Source organism: Bolinopsis microptera, chromosome 10 (genome assembly GCF_026151205.1).
Source record: "Bolinopsis microptera isolate Bmic1 chromosome 10, MBARI_Bmic_1.0, whole genome shotgun sequence".
In the NCBI taxonomy this organism is placed as follows: Eukaryota; Metazoa; Ctenophora; class Tentaculata; order Lobata; family Bolinopsidae; genus Bolinopsis; species Bolinopsis microptera.
The window spans coordinates 10,130,613-10,147,581 of NC_087081.1; the positions used below are offsets into that span (position 1 = coordinate 10,130,613).

At 38.3% G+C, this 16,969-nt stretch overlaps 1 protein-coding gene across 1 annotated transcript; it reads right to left on the reverse strand.

Moving 5' to 3' along the window:
• Positions 1 to 7,845: 7,845 nt before the first annotated feature.
• LOC134821607 (uncharacterized) lies at positions 7,846 to 9,339 on the reverse strand. The gene is made up of 2 exons (XM_063832309.1): positions 9,115 to 9,339; positions 7,846 to 9,011 (listed from the first exon to the last, which is right to left on the reverse strand). Exon 2 carries the CDS (start codon positions 8,902 to 8,904, stop codon positions 7,846 to 7,848), a length of 1,059 nt encoding a protein of 352 aa, XP_063688379.1. The 5' UTR covers positions 8,905 to 9,011; positions 9,115 to 9,339.
• Positions 9,340 to 16,969: the final 7,630 nt, after the last annotated feature.

Consider the following 16,969-nt stretch of genomic DNA (forward strand, 5'->3'; position numbering starts at 1 on the left):
TGGATCGAAGCTTCTTTAAATTATTTACTATTTTTATTGTATTGCTGTGTAAATTTGATTTTAATTATAATTCTAATTAGATCTGTTTCCATTTTACTGGGGTCGAATGTTTTTATTGCCATTTGACCACTATTATAACCAGTATGGAGAAATAAAAATATTGGTCAAAGTCCAAGGAATAAGAACTTTGGGTTCCAAAATTTGGACCCCAAGCGGTGTAAAAATTACAAAATAAATAAATATTGTTGTCACCTGTCTTCAGAGTTAGTGAGCATGATTGAGAGAGAAAATGCTATTCGAACATTGTATTCCAGTTCCACACGTCTCGCGAGGTAAACTATCATATGTTTTTGGGTATATACTATATGGACACGTTCATTGAAGTTTGAGGAAATTGGTAAATTTCTAAAACAGCGTTTTTGACGATAGTGGTTTAATTTTAACATATATTAATCTAGCGTGTTCATAAGTTCTGAACATTAGCCACGTGACCCATACTCCCATATGCACTGCTCAAAAATAAAATGTATTGCCTTTAGGCACTATTATGTAAAGAATGTCACATTTTTGTGACATTGTTTACCATAGCTGCCCAATTAGCATTTTTTGGTCTAAAATATAGTAGATTAGGTCAATCTAACAATTATGATACAATGTAGGCCTAAAGGGCAGTGATCGAACGGCTTTAAGGCAACATTTCGTAAACTTTGTCACACTCAGAATACGAGACCTCTTTTCTACTGTGAGGTGTCCTCAAAACCCTTTCAACTCATTATTTGATAGTTCTTCTGCCAATCATAGCCATAAAATATGTTGTTTTGAAAAGTTAACAAATACATGCACTTGGCTATTGGGAAATGATGTAAATTCTGTCACATTATATGGAATTTGAAATTCTGGGTGAATTTCCGAAATCATTTATATCTGATTTTGGTTTGGAAGGCGGGAAAACTCTATATATGAGGACGATACACGGATACAGTTGATTGAAGTATAGGGCAGTTGATGTAAACATCGTCACAAAATGATACGAAATCGTAAATGGACACGTTCATGTTGAAGTTTAAGGATATTGGTAAACCAAAAAATATAGCGTGTTCAGAAGTTCTGGACATTAGCCACGTGACCCATACTTCCATATACACGGCTCAGAAATACAATTTATTGTTTTTAGGCACTATAATGTAAAAAATGTCACATTTTTGTGACTGTGTTAACCATAGCTGCCCAATTAGCATTTTTTGGTTTAAAATATAGTAGATTAGGTCATTCTAACAATTTACAATTATGATACAACATTTGGCTAAAGGGCAGGGATCGAACGGTTTTAAGGCAATATTTCGTAAACTTTGTCACACTCAGAATACGATACCTCTTTTCTACTGTGAGGTGTCCTCAAAACCCTTTCAACTCATTATTTGATGGTTCTTCTACCAATCATAGCCCTAAAATATGTTGTTTTGAAAAGTTAGCAAATACATGCACTTATTGGGAAATGATGTAAATTCTGTCACATTATATGGAATTTAAAATTCTGGGTGAATTGCCGAAATCATTTATATCTGATTTTGGTTTGGAAGGCGGGAAAACTGTATATAAGGACGATGCACGGATAGAGCTGATTCAAGTTAAGGGCAGTTGATGTAAAAATTGTCACAATAATAATAAGGGCAGTTGATATGAAAAAAAATCTATCTAACTAATGCAATGGCTGATGTGACGAAATTTACATTTCTTGACCCTATTTTGAAGAAACATGCCTCGATTAGAATTCAATATTCTTCCAGGAATTATTAGTAGGTTATTATTCAGCAAATCAGAACTCAAGTTTAACAATTCTGAGTTTAATTTTACTAAGTTACCGAGATGTGACGAAATTTACATTTCTTGCCCCTATTTTGAAGAATCATACATCAATTAGTATATAATGTCACTTTATCACCATCACTATGTCGATAAATTAGTTATTTTGCCAACACGGAGCAAATAAAGTTGTAATATTTTTTTTGTGACGAAATTTACAAATTTTTACCCTGTTCAGGTGTTGAAATTTATCCAATGTTAACATATCACTGCCATATAATAATTTATATGACCGGCGTATGGTTGAAATATTGTTAATTGATTCATAGTACGTAATATAGGGTGTTTAAGTTGGTATACTAATATTTACTCAATTTCACACATGTTGAGATATCATACAAATTTATGTGACTAAATTTACCTATTTCTGCCTTCTGTATTTGTATTTGCCTATAACAATGAAATATGTGAACAATTCCAAACACATTCAGCTCACAAAATAATGCTAGACTATTCGGCATTTCTTGTCAGGATGTCATAAACATCCCTCATATAAATTTCTTAAATGTGTGACGGAGTTTACATGGTGCTACCATTTAAGGAAAAAAGTCGCTAAATATGTAGATAATAGTCATATACAGCTACTCTATGAATTGGAAATTCGAAAATTTGGTCAAACACGGCAACAAGGGGTCCATATAAACTCCGTCACGTTTTTATAGTGTGACAAAGTTTACAACTCACTGCCGGCCGCATTTAAGCGATATCTTATCGTCTGATAAAGATATCGTTATGCGACAAAGTTTATCTAGAGGATGAAACGATTATCTTAGGGTTAGAGGGTTTATATAGTTTCATAGTGTGACACATTTTACATCATCGTGCCATTCAGTAAGGTCACTAATATTTACCAATATCCTCAAACTTCAATGAACGTGTCCATATATAATTATTGAACTGTGACGAACATGAAGCTAACATTGAAAAAAAATGAGAAGGTTATGTCCAATGTTGTTCAACATCAACATGGGTCATGACACGTATCTATTATATATATTATAATCGTATATATTATATATATATCTATATATGATCTATAATAAGACAATAATATGTCTAATCGTGTAGTAATTCCAATCTTGTCTTAATTACAATCTTGTTTTTATAAGTATAACGGTATAAAAAATAAAGCAGGAAAAATGTCTACAATCTCTTTGGTGGCTTTGCTTCTCACAGTGACTGCAGCAAGGACAGCTAGCTGTATTACCACGAACCTCTGATATAGATAGCTACAAAGTTCTACTGAAGGACATGAGCCCCAGGGCCCAGACTCTCTGTATCCAAGGGTTCTAAGTTGCTCTGGGATACACTTCGAGTGGTAGCAACGTATCTGCGCAGTGTTGATGCCAGTGATTGTGAAGCGCTGAAAGAATACCTTGAAGAGGAGGATTTGGATGAGAAGAAATCTGCTGACGAAGAAGTCAAAGATGGCTTGATCTCTAAAGCTGATTTTTTTATTGAAATCTTTCAATTATTATCATCAGAATTTATTACAATATCAATGTTGTATAGAATTTCTAAAAATGGACTAGAGAAACCAAAAAATGCCTTGACAAGTGTTCAGCGATGATAACAATCAGGGGACACCAATACACCCAAATAACCAAACAAAAGGCCTCGAGAGACCTGATGAAAAGTCGAGCAATTACATTGGGCCCCAAGTGCAGAAGGAGAAAAATGGGCAAATAATCTGAGCTGTGAACTTAGGAGGCATTTCTAGGTTTTTAAGAATAATTGCCACAACCCAAAAATTCTCAATTACAATTGGCTGATTTGTAATATTTCCAAGGAATGAAGTTTTAACGATAAAATTTAAATAATTGAATATAAAAGACTAAATCAAAATTGTATCCGAATAAAGCAAAAATGCGTGATGAGTACCTCAAAAAAAATAAAAACAAAAATAATAGAGAAATACACTACCCGTAGTCAGGAGAAAAAGAATTGTCAGGATCTGAACTAGGGTCAATATCTACAGATGCAGTACAAACATGTTCCTTCCAGATGTGTTTAATAAGTTCTGTTTTAAACACACCAGGTCTGATAATCTCTCGAAGGGAAAGAGGAAGTCGGTTCCAAGTGAGATGAGCTCGATAAAAGTAAGATTTAGATATAGCTGAGCCAGGTGGAATTGAAGATATTACTGATAAGTGATCAAGATGTGAGCTTCTCAGTCGGCTTGACCCGGAGAAGAAAGTAAGGTACTGAGGCAGAGTGGTGCATGGGTGGTATTGATGCACTAGGGAATGAAAGAACTTGAGATCATGGTAATCAAACCTGTACTTTAGGGGCAGAATATTTAACTGTTTACAATGGGCATTATAGATTTCCTCTACACTATAGCTTACACCGTAATCATTACGAATCCATTTGAGGGCCCTTTTCTGCAATCCTTCAAGCCTATTGATAGTGCTACTGGACGCTGGTCGCCAAATGATGGGACAGTGTTCGAATATTGAGCGTACAAGAGTAAGATACAAGACTCTTCTCTTGTTCAGATCATTAATAAAATGACAATTTCTCTTAAGCATGCCAAATTTTTGGTTAGCTTTACCATATAGAGCATCGGCCTGGCTATTAAAATTTAGATTAGACGTCATGATTATGCCTAAATCTTTTTCAGAATCTGTATAATCAAGAAGAGTTTGGCCCATAGAGTAAGTGTAACGTGTAAATGGTAAAATGCCATCTAAGGGAGACCACCTCTTAAGTATACCTAAGACCTTACATTTATCAGGATGAAACTTCATCTTATTAGTTCTTGCCCATGTCATGAGATAATTAATATCGCTTTGAAGTATATGGTGGTCTTCCTCTTGGGATATCTCTCTCCACATTTTAGTATCATCAGCGTATAAAAGGATATTAGTGCCCTGAGAAAGTCCAGAATATATATCATTTATGAAAAGAACAAAAAGTGTTGGTCCGATTATTGACCCTTGAGGAACACCTGACAACACCGGTAAGGTTGCAGAGATAGCCCCATTAACAACTACACATTGCTGACGTCCGGAGAGGTAACTTTTCATAAATTGGAGAAGCATTCCATCGATGTTATAATAAAATTTTAGCTTGTATAGTATTAAGTCGTGGTTAACGGAATCGAATGCTTTGGCAAAATCGAAGTAAACAATATCAGATCTAATGTTCTTGTTAAGAGAGAGGGATAGGCTATCGCAGAATTCAACCATCTGAGTTGCACAAGATTTGTGAGGCAGGAAACCATGTTGACGAGGATCAATTTTACCATAACATCTACTCAAAAGTTCATCTCGAATAATTCTTTCCATGACTTTCATAACTAAGCTAGTCAAAGATATTGGCCTATAATTCTTAATGTCATTCTTGGAGCCTTTCTTGTGTACTGGAACAACAATTGCATATTTCCAATTTGAAGGTAGGAAGCCGGATACATAGCACTTTGTGAAAAGAATCTCCAGTGCTGGGGCTAACGTAAAGGCACATTTTTTAAGAACTTCACCATGGATTTTATCCGGTCCCATAGCTTTTCTAGTATTCAAATTCTTGAGAATATCTACTATCCTAGACGAACTGAAAAGGGTAGATACATAATCAATATCATCCTGTGTGAGTGTGTTATCAACATGTACATCATAATCACTAGGCGATGAGAACTGTTGATGAAAAAAGGTATTAAATACGTTTGCTTGGTCAGAATGATCACTTTTGTGTACATCTTCTAGGTGAATTTGTTCATGTATGCGAGTATTCTTAGATGTTGCTTTTACATAGGACCAGAATTTCTTTGTAATTAGATTCGAATCATCCTCGTCCTCAAAGCTAGATGCCATCTTATTGGAGGCAATTTTCTTAAAATCGCTTCTGCTTTTAGAGAACTTAAAGTACTTCTCAGCCTTGCAGGAAGGGTCCGTGGTTTCTTTATAACTTTTGTGTAGCCTTTCTTTTTCTAGGCAGGCCTGATGAGACTCAGCGTCAAACCAAGGAGGTTGAGCCCTGCCTCCAATTTTAATCTTTGGAATATGTTCATTGGTTCTTTGCTCTAAAACTTCCTTAAACTTGTTCCATGATGTTTCCATATTACCAGTGAACTCTGCCTGCCAGTCAATATCTGCAAGGTCTGCATTAAGTGCATCCCAATTTGCTCTTTTAAAATTTAAAGATTCCCTCTTTTGCGATTTGATGCGCTTCACCTTTGATTTCAAAGTAAAGGAGACTGCAAAATGGTCGGACTTACATGGAATATTATGTTCTGAAATTTTTATATCGGAGATTTTACCAAAACCCATAATCATGGGTAGAGTGGACCGCTGCCAGTGTCTCTCTTTCCCAAACAAAAGGAAATGATATTAATTTGATTGATCGTTCTCAAATGCAAAATGATACCGAGAATGAAATCGGTCGCTCGCTTTTCCCATTCATTCACGGCTTACGAATTGTATAAATAAGTTTCGATTGATTACATCAATCAGATGCTGTAAAAATCTCTTTGGGTTGCGTTCGGGTCGATACCTAGTATTTCGGGGTAAGGGACAAGGGTGGTAGTTATTACTTATTGAACAAGTTGAAGTTTATTGAATCTTCATTGCCGAGTACAGCTGCCTTTGGGTAGTTCTTCTTAATCTATTATACAATTGTAAATGAATGGGAAAAGCGAGCGACCGATTTCATTCTCGGTATCATTTTGCATTTGAGAACGGTCAATCAAATTAATATCATTTCCTTTTGTTTGGGAAAGAGAGACACTGGCAGCGGTCCACTCTACCCATGATTATGGGTTTTGGTAAAATATCATATCTTTTTGATTATAATGTCAGGGTACTTTATAAAGTCGAAATATAAACTGATATCTTCATTAATAAGGAGGAAGTTTCAACGATTTCGAAATTTTTCCTTTAAAAACATTTCCTTGTGTTTAGGGAAGCATATCGGTCGATCACTGACTGAATATGCCACTTAATACTCATTCAAGTTGGCATTAAATTCATATATAATGACATTAAACTGTCGTGGCAAAGCAGAATTTGTTGGAAATCATGAATGAGCAAAATTCTCACCTTTCGCACGTGCAAACTTTGAGCGGACGTTGCGTGCGCATCCAATACTGAATCGCTGTAAAATTTTGCATGTAATTGTTTTATATATAGCTTGATAAGCATGCAAAGTTTCAAAGTATTTCAAGAAGAACTGTAATCACAACGGCACTCTAAAGTTGACAGAAAATGACGAAAACAGCAATTTTCAGTGATTTTAGTAATTTTCTATCAATTTGGGCGTGTCCCCACGTGTGCAACTTTTCGATTTTCAACTTTAAAACTAGCCTAATGCACAATTTATACCTATAGGAAGCAGAACTGAGCTCCACAAGCCAAGGCATGGCCCAACACCAGAGAATACTAAATCGCAAAATTGACGTTTTTATAAAATAATTCTTCAAAAAAGCACAAACTTCAATGACGAATATCTTTATGAAGGAGCAAGCTAGAAAAACTTTCCGGTAGATTTTCAGAATGCTTGAACAATTATCTAAGGTGAAAATTTCCTCAGATTTTGAATAAAATTACTCCTTAATGGTTTAAAATTAATTTTAAAAGTTATTACTTTGTCAAAAATCAAGTTTTAAAAACGGTTAACTTGATGACGTCATCAAGGGGTGTTTATGACGTCAAATAATTTTTGTATACAATGTAAACTAAAGTGTAAACAATTATTTGCAAGACCTGTGGTCGGAAATGGCTGTATCTTTTATACTTTTGAATCTATGGACACTTAAATACAGGCTACAATTGACTGGCAAAGCGTCTATCCCTGAATATGTATATAGAAATTAGAAATTAGAAATTAGAAATTAGAAATTAGAAATTAGAAAGATCATTACAAAATTACATGTGTCAGATCCCAATCAGTTAAATGAAAGTTATACAACCAAACAATAAAAAGAACATAATATCTTAAATAAATAATTAAAAGGTTTGAAAGTGTGCACGAAATAAGGATACTAAGTCATAGCTTACTTTTAGGAAATCTTTCACGAAATAGATTATAAACAAAATTTCTGGTCTCCAAAATGTAATCCTCATGAAATAATTTACTGAATTGACTATTTGTGAGTATGTTGTGAAGGTCTGTGCTGTTTCTTTGTCTGATCTCCTTGTAGACAGGACATTCTTTAAGCAAATGGACTTCGTCTTCTTTAATGATGTCACTAAACGGGAGCTCGTTCAGGAGGTCTATGGTGATTCTGTCTGAGCTGCAGCAGAAGTGGCAAGCTCTGTAGAAGATGCTTGAGTTTTTCCAGCCATATCGCCCCGTCTCGATATTAAGTTTGTGGGAGCTTGTCCTCAGCCATGTGGTACATCGGGTTTTCTTGTGATTGGGTAGAGACAGGTATGGTTCTAATCCAAAGCTGCTTTTGACTTCGTTGTAGAATGTAAGCTTTTTGTTTTCAAGTCGAGCTTTTTCCCACTTTTCTTGGAACCAATTTCTCATTCTACTCCGAACGAGTTGGCTGTTCGGCATGGGAACATTCTTCGAGACAATTGTTCGTTTAATTGCTCCTGGGTCAAATGCGTCGGTCAGCGCTCTCGATGTTCGGAACCAGGTCAGCTCTAGGTTTCTTTGCTCTACAAAAGCATGGCGAACAATCTGTGGTGAGTTTTTTCTGTCAAGGAGGACGAGCCTGTTGTGGAAGTCAAGAAAGAGCTTACTCAGTTGTATTCCAAGGGGATATCTTCCTGTGTCTCCCCATATCGGGATATTTGAAGTTCTCTTGTTGACCCCAGTCGTCCATTTTAGCAGCGAGAGATGCAGGCGCTCGATGCTGTCGTTCGCTAATTGACTGAGTGTGTCTTTGTCAGACTGTGTTTTCTTCTGGCAGATGTTGCTGAGAATGTTGGTATAGGGGAGCCACACCTGACTACCGTATGAGACGACAGGAAGTATAAGGGCATCGAAGAGTTTGAGCACAGCCTCTTTAGAAATTGAGGAGAGATCAACCGTCTTTTTCAGGGAGAAGTATGCTCGAAGTCCTTTGATCCTGAGCTGCTCTTGGTTAAGCTTCATACTGCCACATATTGTGAAATGAGTACCTAGGTAGCAGTAGCTTTTGACCGAGGGGATTACAATACTTCTGCCGTAGGTAAATGTTTTACTCTCGAGTAACTGCCTTCCTGAGGGATTGAAGATGATGACCGCAGTTTTCTTAATGTTAACAATCAATCCCCAGTTAGTGCAAAATATGTGGAGTTGGTCAATCATTAGCTGAAGACTGACCTTGTTAAGGGCTAGCAGGACCAGATCGTCCGCCCAAAGCAGGTGAGTAATCTGTTGGTTGTTGAGTTGGGGACTTTCCACTCCGGTTAGGGTGTTAATCTGGAGGGAGAGTTCGTAGATATAGCATTTGAAGAGTTCTGGGCTCAAGGGGTGGCCCTGTTCCGTTCCTGCATTAACGTCAAAACAAGCCGAGAGCTTTTTAACCATTTTAAGCCTTGCTTTTGAGTTTCTGTACATGTATTGGAGCTCCAATACAATAGGCAATCAAAAAACCGCCCCTGCATACCAAGCTTATTTAATTTGTACAATAGTGCTTCTCTTGATACCGTGTCGAACGCTTTCTGAAAGTCTACAAAACAGCTGTAGATTCTTTTCCGTTGGACTTTTACATATTTTTCAATACAGGTGTTAAGTGTGAAAATATGATCAGAGGTTTGTGCCCCCTTGCAAAATCCTCTCTGGTTCTGTGATTCGGGGCAATGTACAGCTCTGAATTCGAGAAGTCGACTGAGCAAAATATTTGAAAATAACTTGCCTAAATTGCTGCCCACGGCGATTGCTCGATAGTTATCCGGGTCATGTGGACAACCTTTTTTGTGGAGAGGGGTAACGATAGTGGTGTTCCAAGGGTATATACCAAACTTAAGACATTCATTAAAGAGTTTTTGAATGAGTTTCACAACTTCGTCCGTCGATGTTTTGAGGAACTCATTAAGAATTAAGTCGATACCCGCTGCCTTTCCATTTTGTAAGCATTTGATGCCTTTCTTCATTTCTTCCTGGTCGATATCTCTGTTAAGGATTTCAGTGTCGATGATGATTTCACTTTCATCATTCAGTTTCACCAATTCGTTAGGTACTGTTTTGGTCTTGTACAGATCTTTAAAGAATTTATAAAAGTTCTCTATATCGAAGAGGTCAAGTACCGATTCTTCTTTATTGGCATCTTTAAGTTTATTGAAGTCCTTCCATGAGATATGCCCGTCTTGCAAGATGTCTTCATTGATTTCTTTGTAGAATAGGTATTTTTATGCTTGATGAGACGCTTGTATTCCTTTTTCTTAGCGTAGTACTCAATGCGTATAACATCGTTTCTAGGCTGTTTTCCGTATTTTCTGGCAAGCTTGTTGACTTCTCGTTTCAGTATAATGCATTTTGCATCGAACCAGCGATTTTTGGCCTGAATTCTTGGCTTGCGTTTCTTGGTGATATGATTTTTTCGGGGACCCTCTACATCTTTGTTGATGTCCACAAGGAGTCTGGTTAATCTAAGGTTAAGACTGTGGACGTCTTCTTCAGAATGACATACTTCGTCAACAAGGTCAGAGATAGTTTTAAGCGTACTTAGCTTAAGGAGCCTTGCTTTGTATTCTTTTGCTGATTGCTCACCATTCCACTGCACATTTTCTTGTACATCATCGTAAAGGTTGAGAGCTGATTCTGAGTCTATTATTTTCTGAGTTGATTTCAAAGAGCACAGCAGCGGCCGATGGTCTGATAGGTCGGAGAGCTCAAGGACTTTGAAATGTTTGATTACATGTCGTGTGTCGTTTGATAATGCCATATAGTCCACAATACTAGTTCCATTGTATTGGTGTGACGTCGACTCGCCAAATATGTCACCTAGAGTGGATCCATTTAGGATAGACATATTACAGCTCTGAATTAAGTCTAGGAATTTTTTACCCCGGTCATTGATGACAGGGTCCCTGCTTGCTCGTTGTTTGTGGTAAGAAGGGTAGGACTCGATTTGACCTGTTGTGAATTCCTCATTGCAGGGTTGAACCGCTTCATCTGCGTTAAGGTTACCTGTTCTTGCGTTGAAGTCCCCAACTAGAAGTATCGCTTTGGTCTTAAGTGACGCAATGAATTCAAGAGTATGCCCCATTGTGTCTACATCCGAGCCCAAGGCGAGCTTTTTTATTTTGTAAGATGAGTTGGGAGGAGAGTCATACACATTTATAAGCATTAGGTCCTTGCTGAGCCCAGTAGCTGTAGTTGAGATATTTACAGCCAAGATGTCTTGTGATTCACACATAATAGGCCTCACAAATTCACTAATAGATCTGTGAACACCGATACAGAGACCGCCTGATCGTGAGTCAGACCTTAGTTTGTTAAAACATTTATACTGGGGAAGCTCGACATTCCCTTTTGTTTCTTGGAGGCAGAAAATTAAACTGCTGGTTAGAGTTCTGGTGAATTCATTTTGATCCGTTTTCTTCCCAAGGGTTTGGTGATTAATGTCGTGAATATTCCAGGAGAGGATCGACAAATCACAGATTTTGTATTCTACCTCACTATATATGTATCACGACAATCTATCGTAAAACAGGGGTTCTAGAAAACCCATTTCCCGATGCTCCTGAAACCTGAAACTTTTTTTGCAGTCGATTTGGTCAACGTCTAGACGCCCTGAAAAATTTCAGATCTCTAACTCAATTTTAACATGGTTTTTAAGGCACCTGAATATGGCGATTTTGGGTTTTTTACCGAATTTCGTATAACACTGCTGGCGAGTATTTTATGCAAATTTCTTTAAAATCTCAACATAACTATTTTTTATTCCTGTCATCTTTGACATCAAATTAGAATGTTTTGAACTAAAAATAAATCTGCTGAACGACTTCCGATGAGTCTTAATGCCTGGAAAACTCCTGCCGGAGGCCGCCGCTTCGGCCGCCGCTTCCGGCCGGAGTGCACTCTTCGCGTGCACAAAAGAGGCTTGTAACGTGTACCAAAGGGGGTATAATAGTAAAGGGGGTATAATAGTAAAGGGGGTATAATAGTAAAGGGGGTATAATAGTAAATGGGGAACATAGTATACCCACAATAAATGCAACGGTCGTGCTTGCCAGCACTGTGATAAGATGGGGTTTATCGGTTAAAACTAGATCAAGAAAACTTTTTGATGCTGGATTCGATCAGGCTTGTTCTGATCGAATTGATTTGTAGCAGCGAACCAGGGGAGTACGAATTTTGGAGGTTAGAAACGGGCCACTCACAATAAATGCCACTGTTTTGAAGTTCTTATCACTATCAGTCAAATTAGCGAACATGAACATTTTCACAGACTATATCAAATTTTGACTTATCCACTAATACTCCTTGAAAGTGTTTATTTAATCTTATTACTAGATCTTCTTTATTTCAGGTCATACGAGAAAGATGCTGAAAAGTGGGAGGACACTGTTCAGGACCCTACAAAAATTCTAAGACGGCTAGCGCGCTCTAGCTGTCTTAGGACGCACTTTCTAAAACAGCTAGAAATGAGGGTTGCTGCGCGCCAGCTGTCGTAGCTAGCTGTCTTAAAAAACTGAGCTAGCTAAGATAGCTGGCTACGACAGTTCAACTCTCGTTAGAATGGGAGTTTTGAAACTTTGCGTCGCGCAAATAATGCCACGTATTTTGTTGTCAATTTCACTTCCACTTAAAAAATTATCAATTTTTTAGGCCCGATATCCTTTATTTTGTTTATAAACTGAGTTCGATTTGCTTTGGTATGATAGGTGGCATATGAACTAACCTTTCCAGCCAGTTTTGAAGGATTTTAGGTCTCTTTGCCTAACTGGCCTAGCGCCTAAAACCATGAATTAGGCCATAAGACCAGTTAAGACAGGCGACCGTTTGGGCTCTAATACTACTTTAAATTGAAGTTTAACAGGCCAAGTCCAACAGTCCACCTTAAGTCGCTTGGCCTTACTGGACTGACGGGCTACAGTGTGATGATCAGACCCGCGTACGTGCACCGTTTTACTCACCATGAGCTGACAAAGTATGCTATATGAGCCCGATGACGTGCTTCGACGAGTAAGTGGCCATGCTGAAGTGATCCATGCCTATATCTCTCATCCATTACAGAGCTCGTTAGCTCACACATACACAAGGGAATCAACTGTTTTCAGGGGGATCACCAATTCCTGGACGCTGCGCTGGATCCAAAAGGACCCTTTCCTCAACGGCTATATATTTATATAATATGTACTTGACTAATTAATTTGGTCCATGTCATCGAGCTCGGATAGCATGCTCTGTCAGCTCATGTTAAGAGCAATACAGTGCACATACGGGTCACATCACTCAGTACAGTTAGGCCAGGTGACCTAAAGTAGACTATCGGCCTAAAATCTGCCTTAAGTTAGGAATAGGCCATCCGTCCGTTTGTTCAGTATACTATTACTTGTTAGGCCATTAGTCAAGTTAGGAGGTGCACGATAAAAATAAACTTGCTCGGATTTTAAAAATTTTTGTACCACTGTTTTCTAGAGATTGTGAGAATTTCCCCAATACTAAATTTGTCATACCTTTTTGGAAAGATCAGTGAGTTTCGCCTAGGTGCCATATTTGATGGTGCGCGGCTTTTGGAGCAAAAGTAGCTGTAAAAGTCGCGTAATTTGACCAAATTCGTCCAAATTTGACCATTTTTGTCGTATTATTCGGATTTATCTTCAGTTCCTTAAATGAGATCATTCTGGAAATTGGCGACGACCTTCCAATAGGGCTTTCACAACTGTCCGAAAAATTTGGTGGATATCGGAGTTGATATTGTGATAAAAATGGGGCAAAATACGCTACTTTTAGCTGTAACATAATGTCTGATGGTTGGATATGCTTTAAATTTTTCGGACACTTTCCTTGTAAGTCTTTAAGTAAGCCTACCAATATTTGTTGCAATTGGAGCTCGGGAAGGATACTCAATATCTATTTGTTTGAAGAAAATTGTGCTGGCCGAAATTAGCGCTAAAAAACCATCCTACAGTCGGCACGCGCGGCTTACTGTCGATGGCGCACTACCTAGTCAAGTTAGGCCAAGCGTCCAGTTAAGCCAACAGACCGGGTACCCTCCCTACCATGCCAGATCGATTACAAGTCAGCCCTGGCATACCTATTGCCTCCAATTTCTGTCCCAAATTTGTCTCAATGTGCCAAAATCCGGGATTTCTGTCGCGGCCAAAATTGCGACAGAAAGTGGCCGCCAGTCACCGTTGAAATAGTAACACGGTTTCAAATACCTGACTGCATGAATTATACTTCTTATTGTAAATCAGATACAAGCCACTTTCCATCTATTCATTACGGTACCGCGACAATTGACCCCCCGACAATTGACCCCCCGACAATTGACCCCCTATGTAATTACACTGGGGTCAATTGTCGCGAAATCTAAGGTTTAGTACGACAATTGACCCTCCGACAATTGACCCCCCGACAATTGACCCTCCGACAATTGACCCCCCGACAATTGACCCCCTATGTAGTTACACTGGGGTCAATTGTCGCGAAATCTAGGGCTTAGTACGACAATTGACCCCCCGACAATTGACCCCCCGACAATTGACCCCCCATGTAATTAAACTAGGGTCAATCGATCGGGTTAGGGTTAGGGTTAGGGTTAGGGTTAGGGTTAGGGTTAGGGTCCTGGGTCAGGGTCAGGGTCAGGGTCAGGGTCAGGGTCAGGGTCAGGGTCAGGGTCAGGGTCAGGGTCAGGGTCAGGGTCAGGGTCAGGGTCGGGGTCAGGGTCAATTGTCGGGGGTCAATTGTCGGGGGTCAATTGTCGGGGGGTTAATTGTCGGGGGGTCAATTGTCGGGGGGTCAATTGTCGCCCACCCATTCATTACTTCCGATACAGTAACCCAAATGATGGAATACAAATTAAAATGACAATCAAATTATATGAAATAATATTCGTGGGCATTTCAAGTTTCAACCAATCCGACAACCAACTATGCTATCATAATAATAATCAGTTTCTGTATTATATGCCATGATTTGAGGATATATTGTGTAAAATTAACCAATCTGAGGCCGATGATAATAATACGACATTCTTGCTCGTTGAGAAGCTAATTTTCAGCTTCTTTTGATATTTTGTAATGCTTGGACGAAAACGCTTTTATATTTCAATTTTCAAAGTGAATGTTATTTATAAAGAAGTACACAGGAGTTCCGAATCTCAAAATGTCAAACTTTAAATATTATACGTTCTGTAGATATCGCCAGTCTTGTAATTGGCTCTTAAAAATTGACTGATATTCAAAATATCCAATATGTAACTCATTTTTTGTTTTCAAATAATAGTCCTTTTATCCTAATATCACCATTTCAGCTGTCGTCTGCGACCATTTGTTCAGAGGAACATCACGTTTCTCGGCTGCCACTCTTTATAACTTCGTAACCTGGATAAAAAGGTGGATTAATTGTGGTTTATCTGATTCTGTTCTATCCATGATTGTTTCATATCTAAAAAGTTCAAAGGTGGACACTGAGGTTGATCCAGCGACCAATCAAATATGGAGGGCAAGAGCCAAGAGGAAGCAAATTTAAGTAATATTGACAAACCAGTTGTGTCGCTGTCCAGTGTCTTTGCTGCGTGAATTTATCTTGTCGACACAGCGGTTCGTGTCAAATTGACCACATTTGTGAACGCTGAGCTGAGGAATTAAGGGAATTCGGATTACAAATTTATAATAAGGTAGTACGGCTCTTTATAAAGATATGAGTTAGTAAAAGTAATTGCTAAATCAGCAACACAATGAAAATGTGCATTGTATTGTAGATTGTATTTAACTGCAGTCAATGAATAAAAAAGTCTGGTTCGTAGCTGAAACTTTTTCCGCTATAGTAAATGTTTTTAAATCGGATAGAATATTTAAGGGGGAAGCCAAGGGGTATTTTGGGGGATTTCATTCTGGGGGATTTCGAAGGCATTCATAGGCTATCCATTATCGGTATGAAATCTTTTATCTAGATAAACAGATAAAGATTTAGGTTTTATCTAGATATAACCGATAATTTTTCTGCTGAAGGCCAAAGCCAAAATGTTATCCAAATTTCATAAAAAAACTAATTGTCGACTTTAAACATTGTTTTACCAGTAATCTTGGCCAATAAAAGTAACACTTCCTTTCTTTTGAAAATAGTAAAGCACCAGTTTTCATCTCCTAAGAACAGTAGTGCACCATTTCTCTTCAAAACAATAGACCAACGGTTTCCTTCTTCCGAGAACATGAACAGTATACTGTTCATGTTCTCGGAAGAAGGAAACTATAGTGCACCAGTTCTCTTCAATACAGCTAAGCATTAAGTAATTCAGTAAACCGTTTCCTTATCCTGTGGATAACTTGGAGCAACAGATTCCTTCTCCTGGGAACAATGTTTCACGCCCAGAACACTTATGGAATACAATTGAGTGCCCTGCCGGTATTTTTGACTCTTGTTAACAGTAACATGCTCGTGCCCGTCTCCAGAATGGTTACAAGGTAAAACGCCAGCACCCTCAAGAGAACAATATCAATAACCATCTCTGGATTTCTACAGTTCATACAGTTCTACAGATCCATTGATATATAAAATTAAATGTAAATAAACCTCTTAAGAACACATCCAAGTAAAATGACATCCAAGGAATGACATAAAGATCTCCTCTCTGTGGGGTAGTCAAACAATACGATGGCCCTATTAAAGCTGAACGAATTACAACATAGTTGAACGAATTACAACATGAGTTGGGTAGAGCAAAATGTCAAAGTTACACCCCCCTCACCCTGAGCTGTATTTTAATAAGCTAACAGTCAAACCCTGCCCCTGTGTTACACTAAGCTAACAGTTACACCCTGGCCCCTGTGTTACACTAAGCTAACAGTTACGCCCCGGCCCCTGTGTTACACTAAGCTAACAGTTACACCTTGACCCCTATGTTACACTAAGCTAACAGTTACACCCTGGCCCCTGTGTTACACTAAGCTAACAGTTATACCCTGGCCCCTGTGTTACACTAAGCTAACAGTTACACCCTGGCCCCTGTGTCACAATAAGCTAACAGTTACACCCGGCCCCTGTGTTACACTAAGCTAAC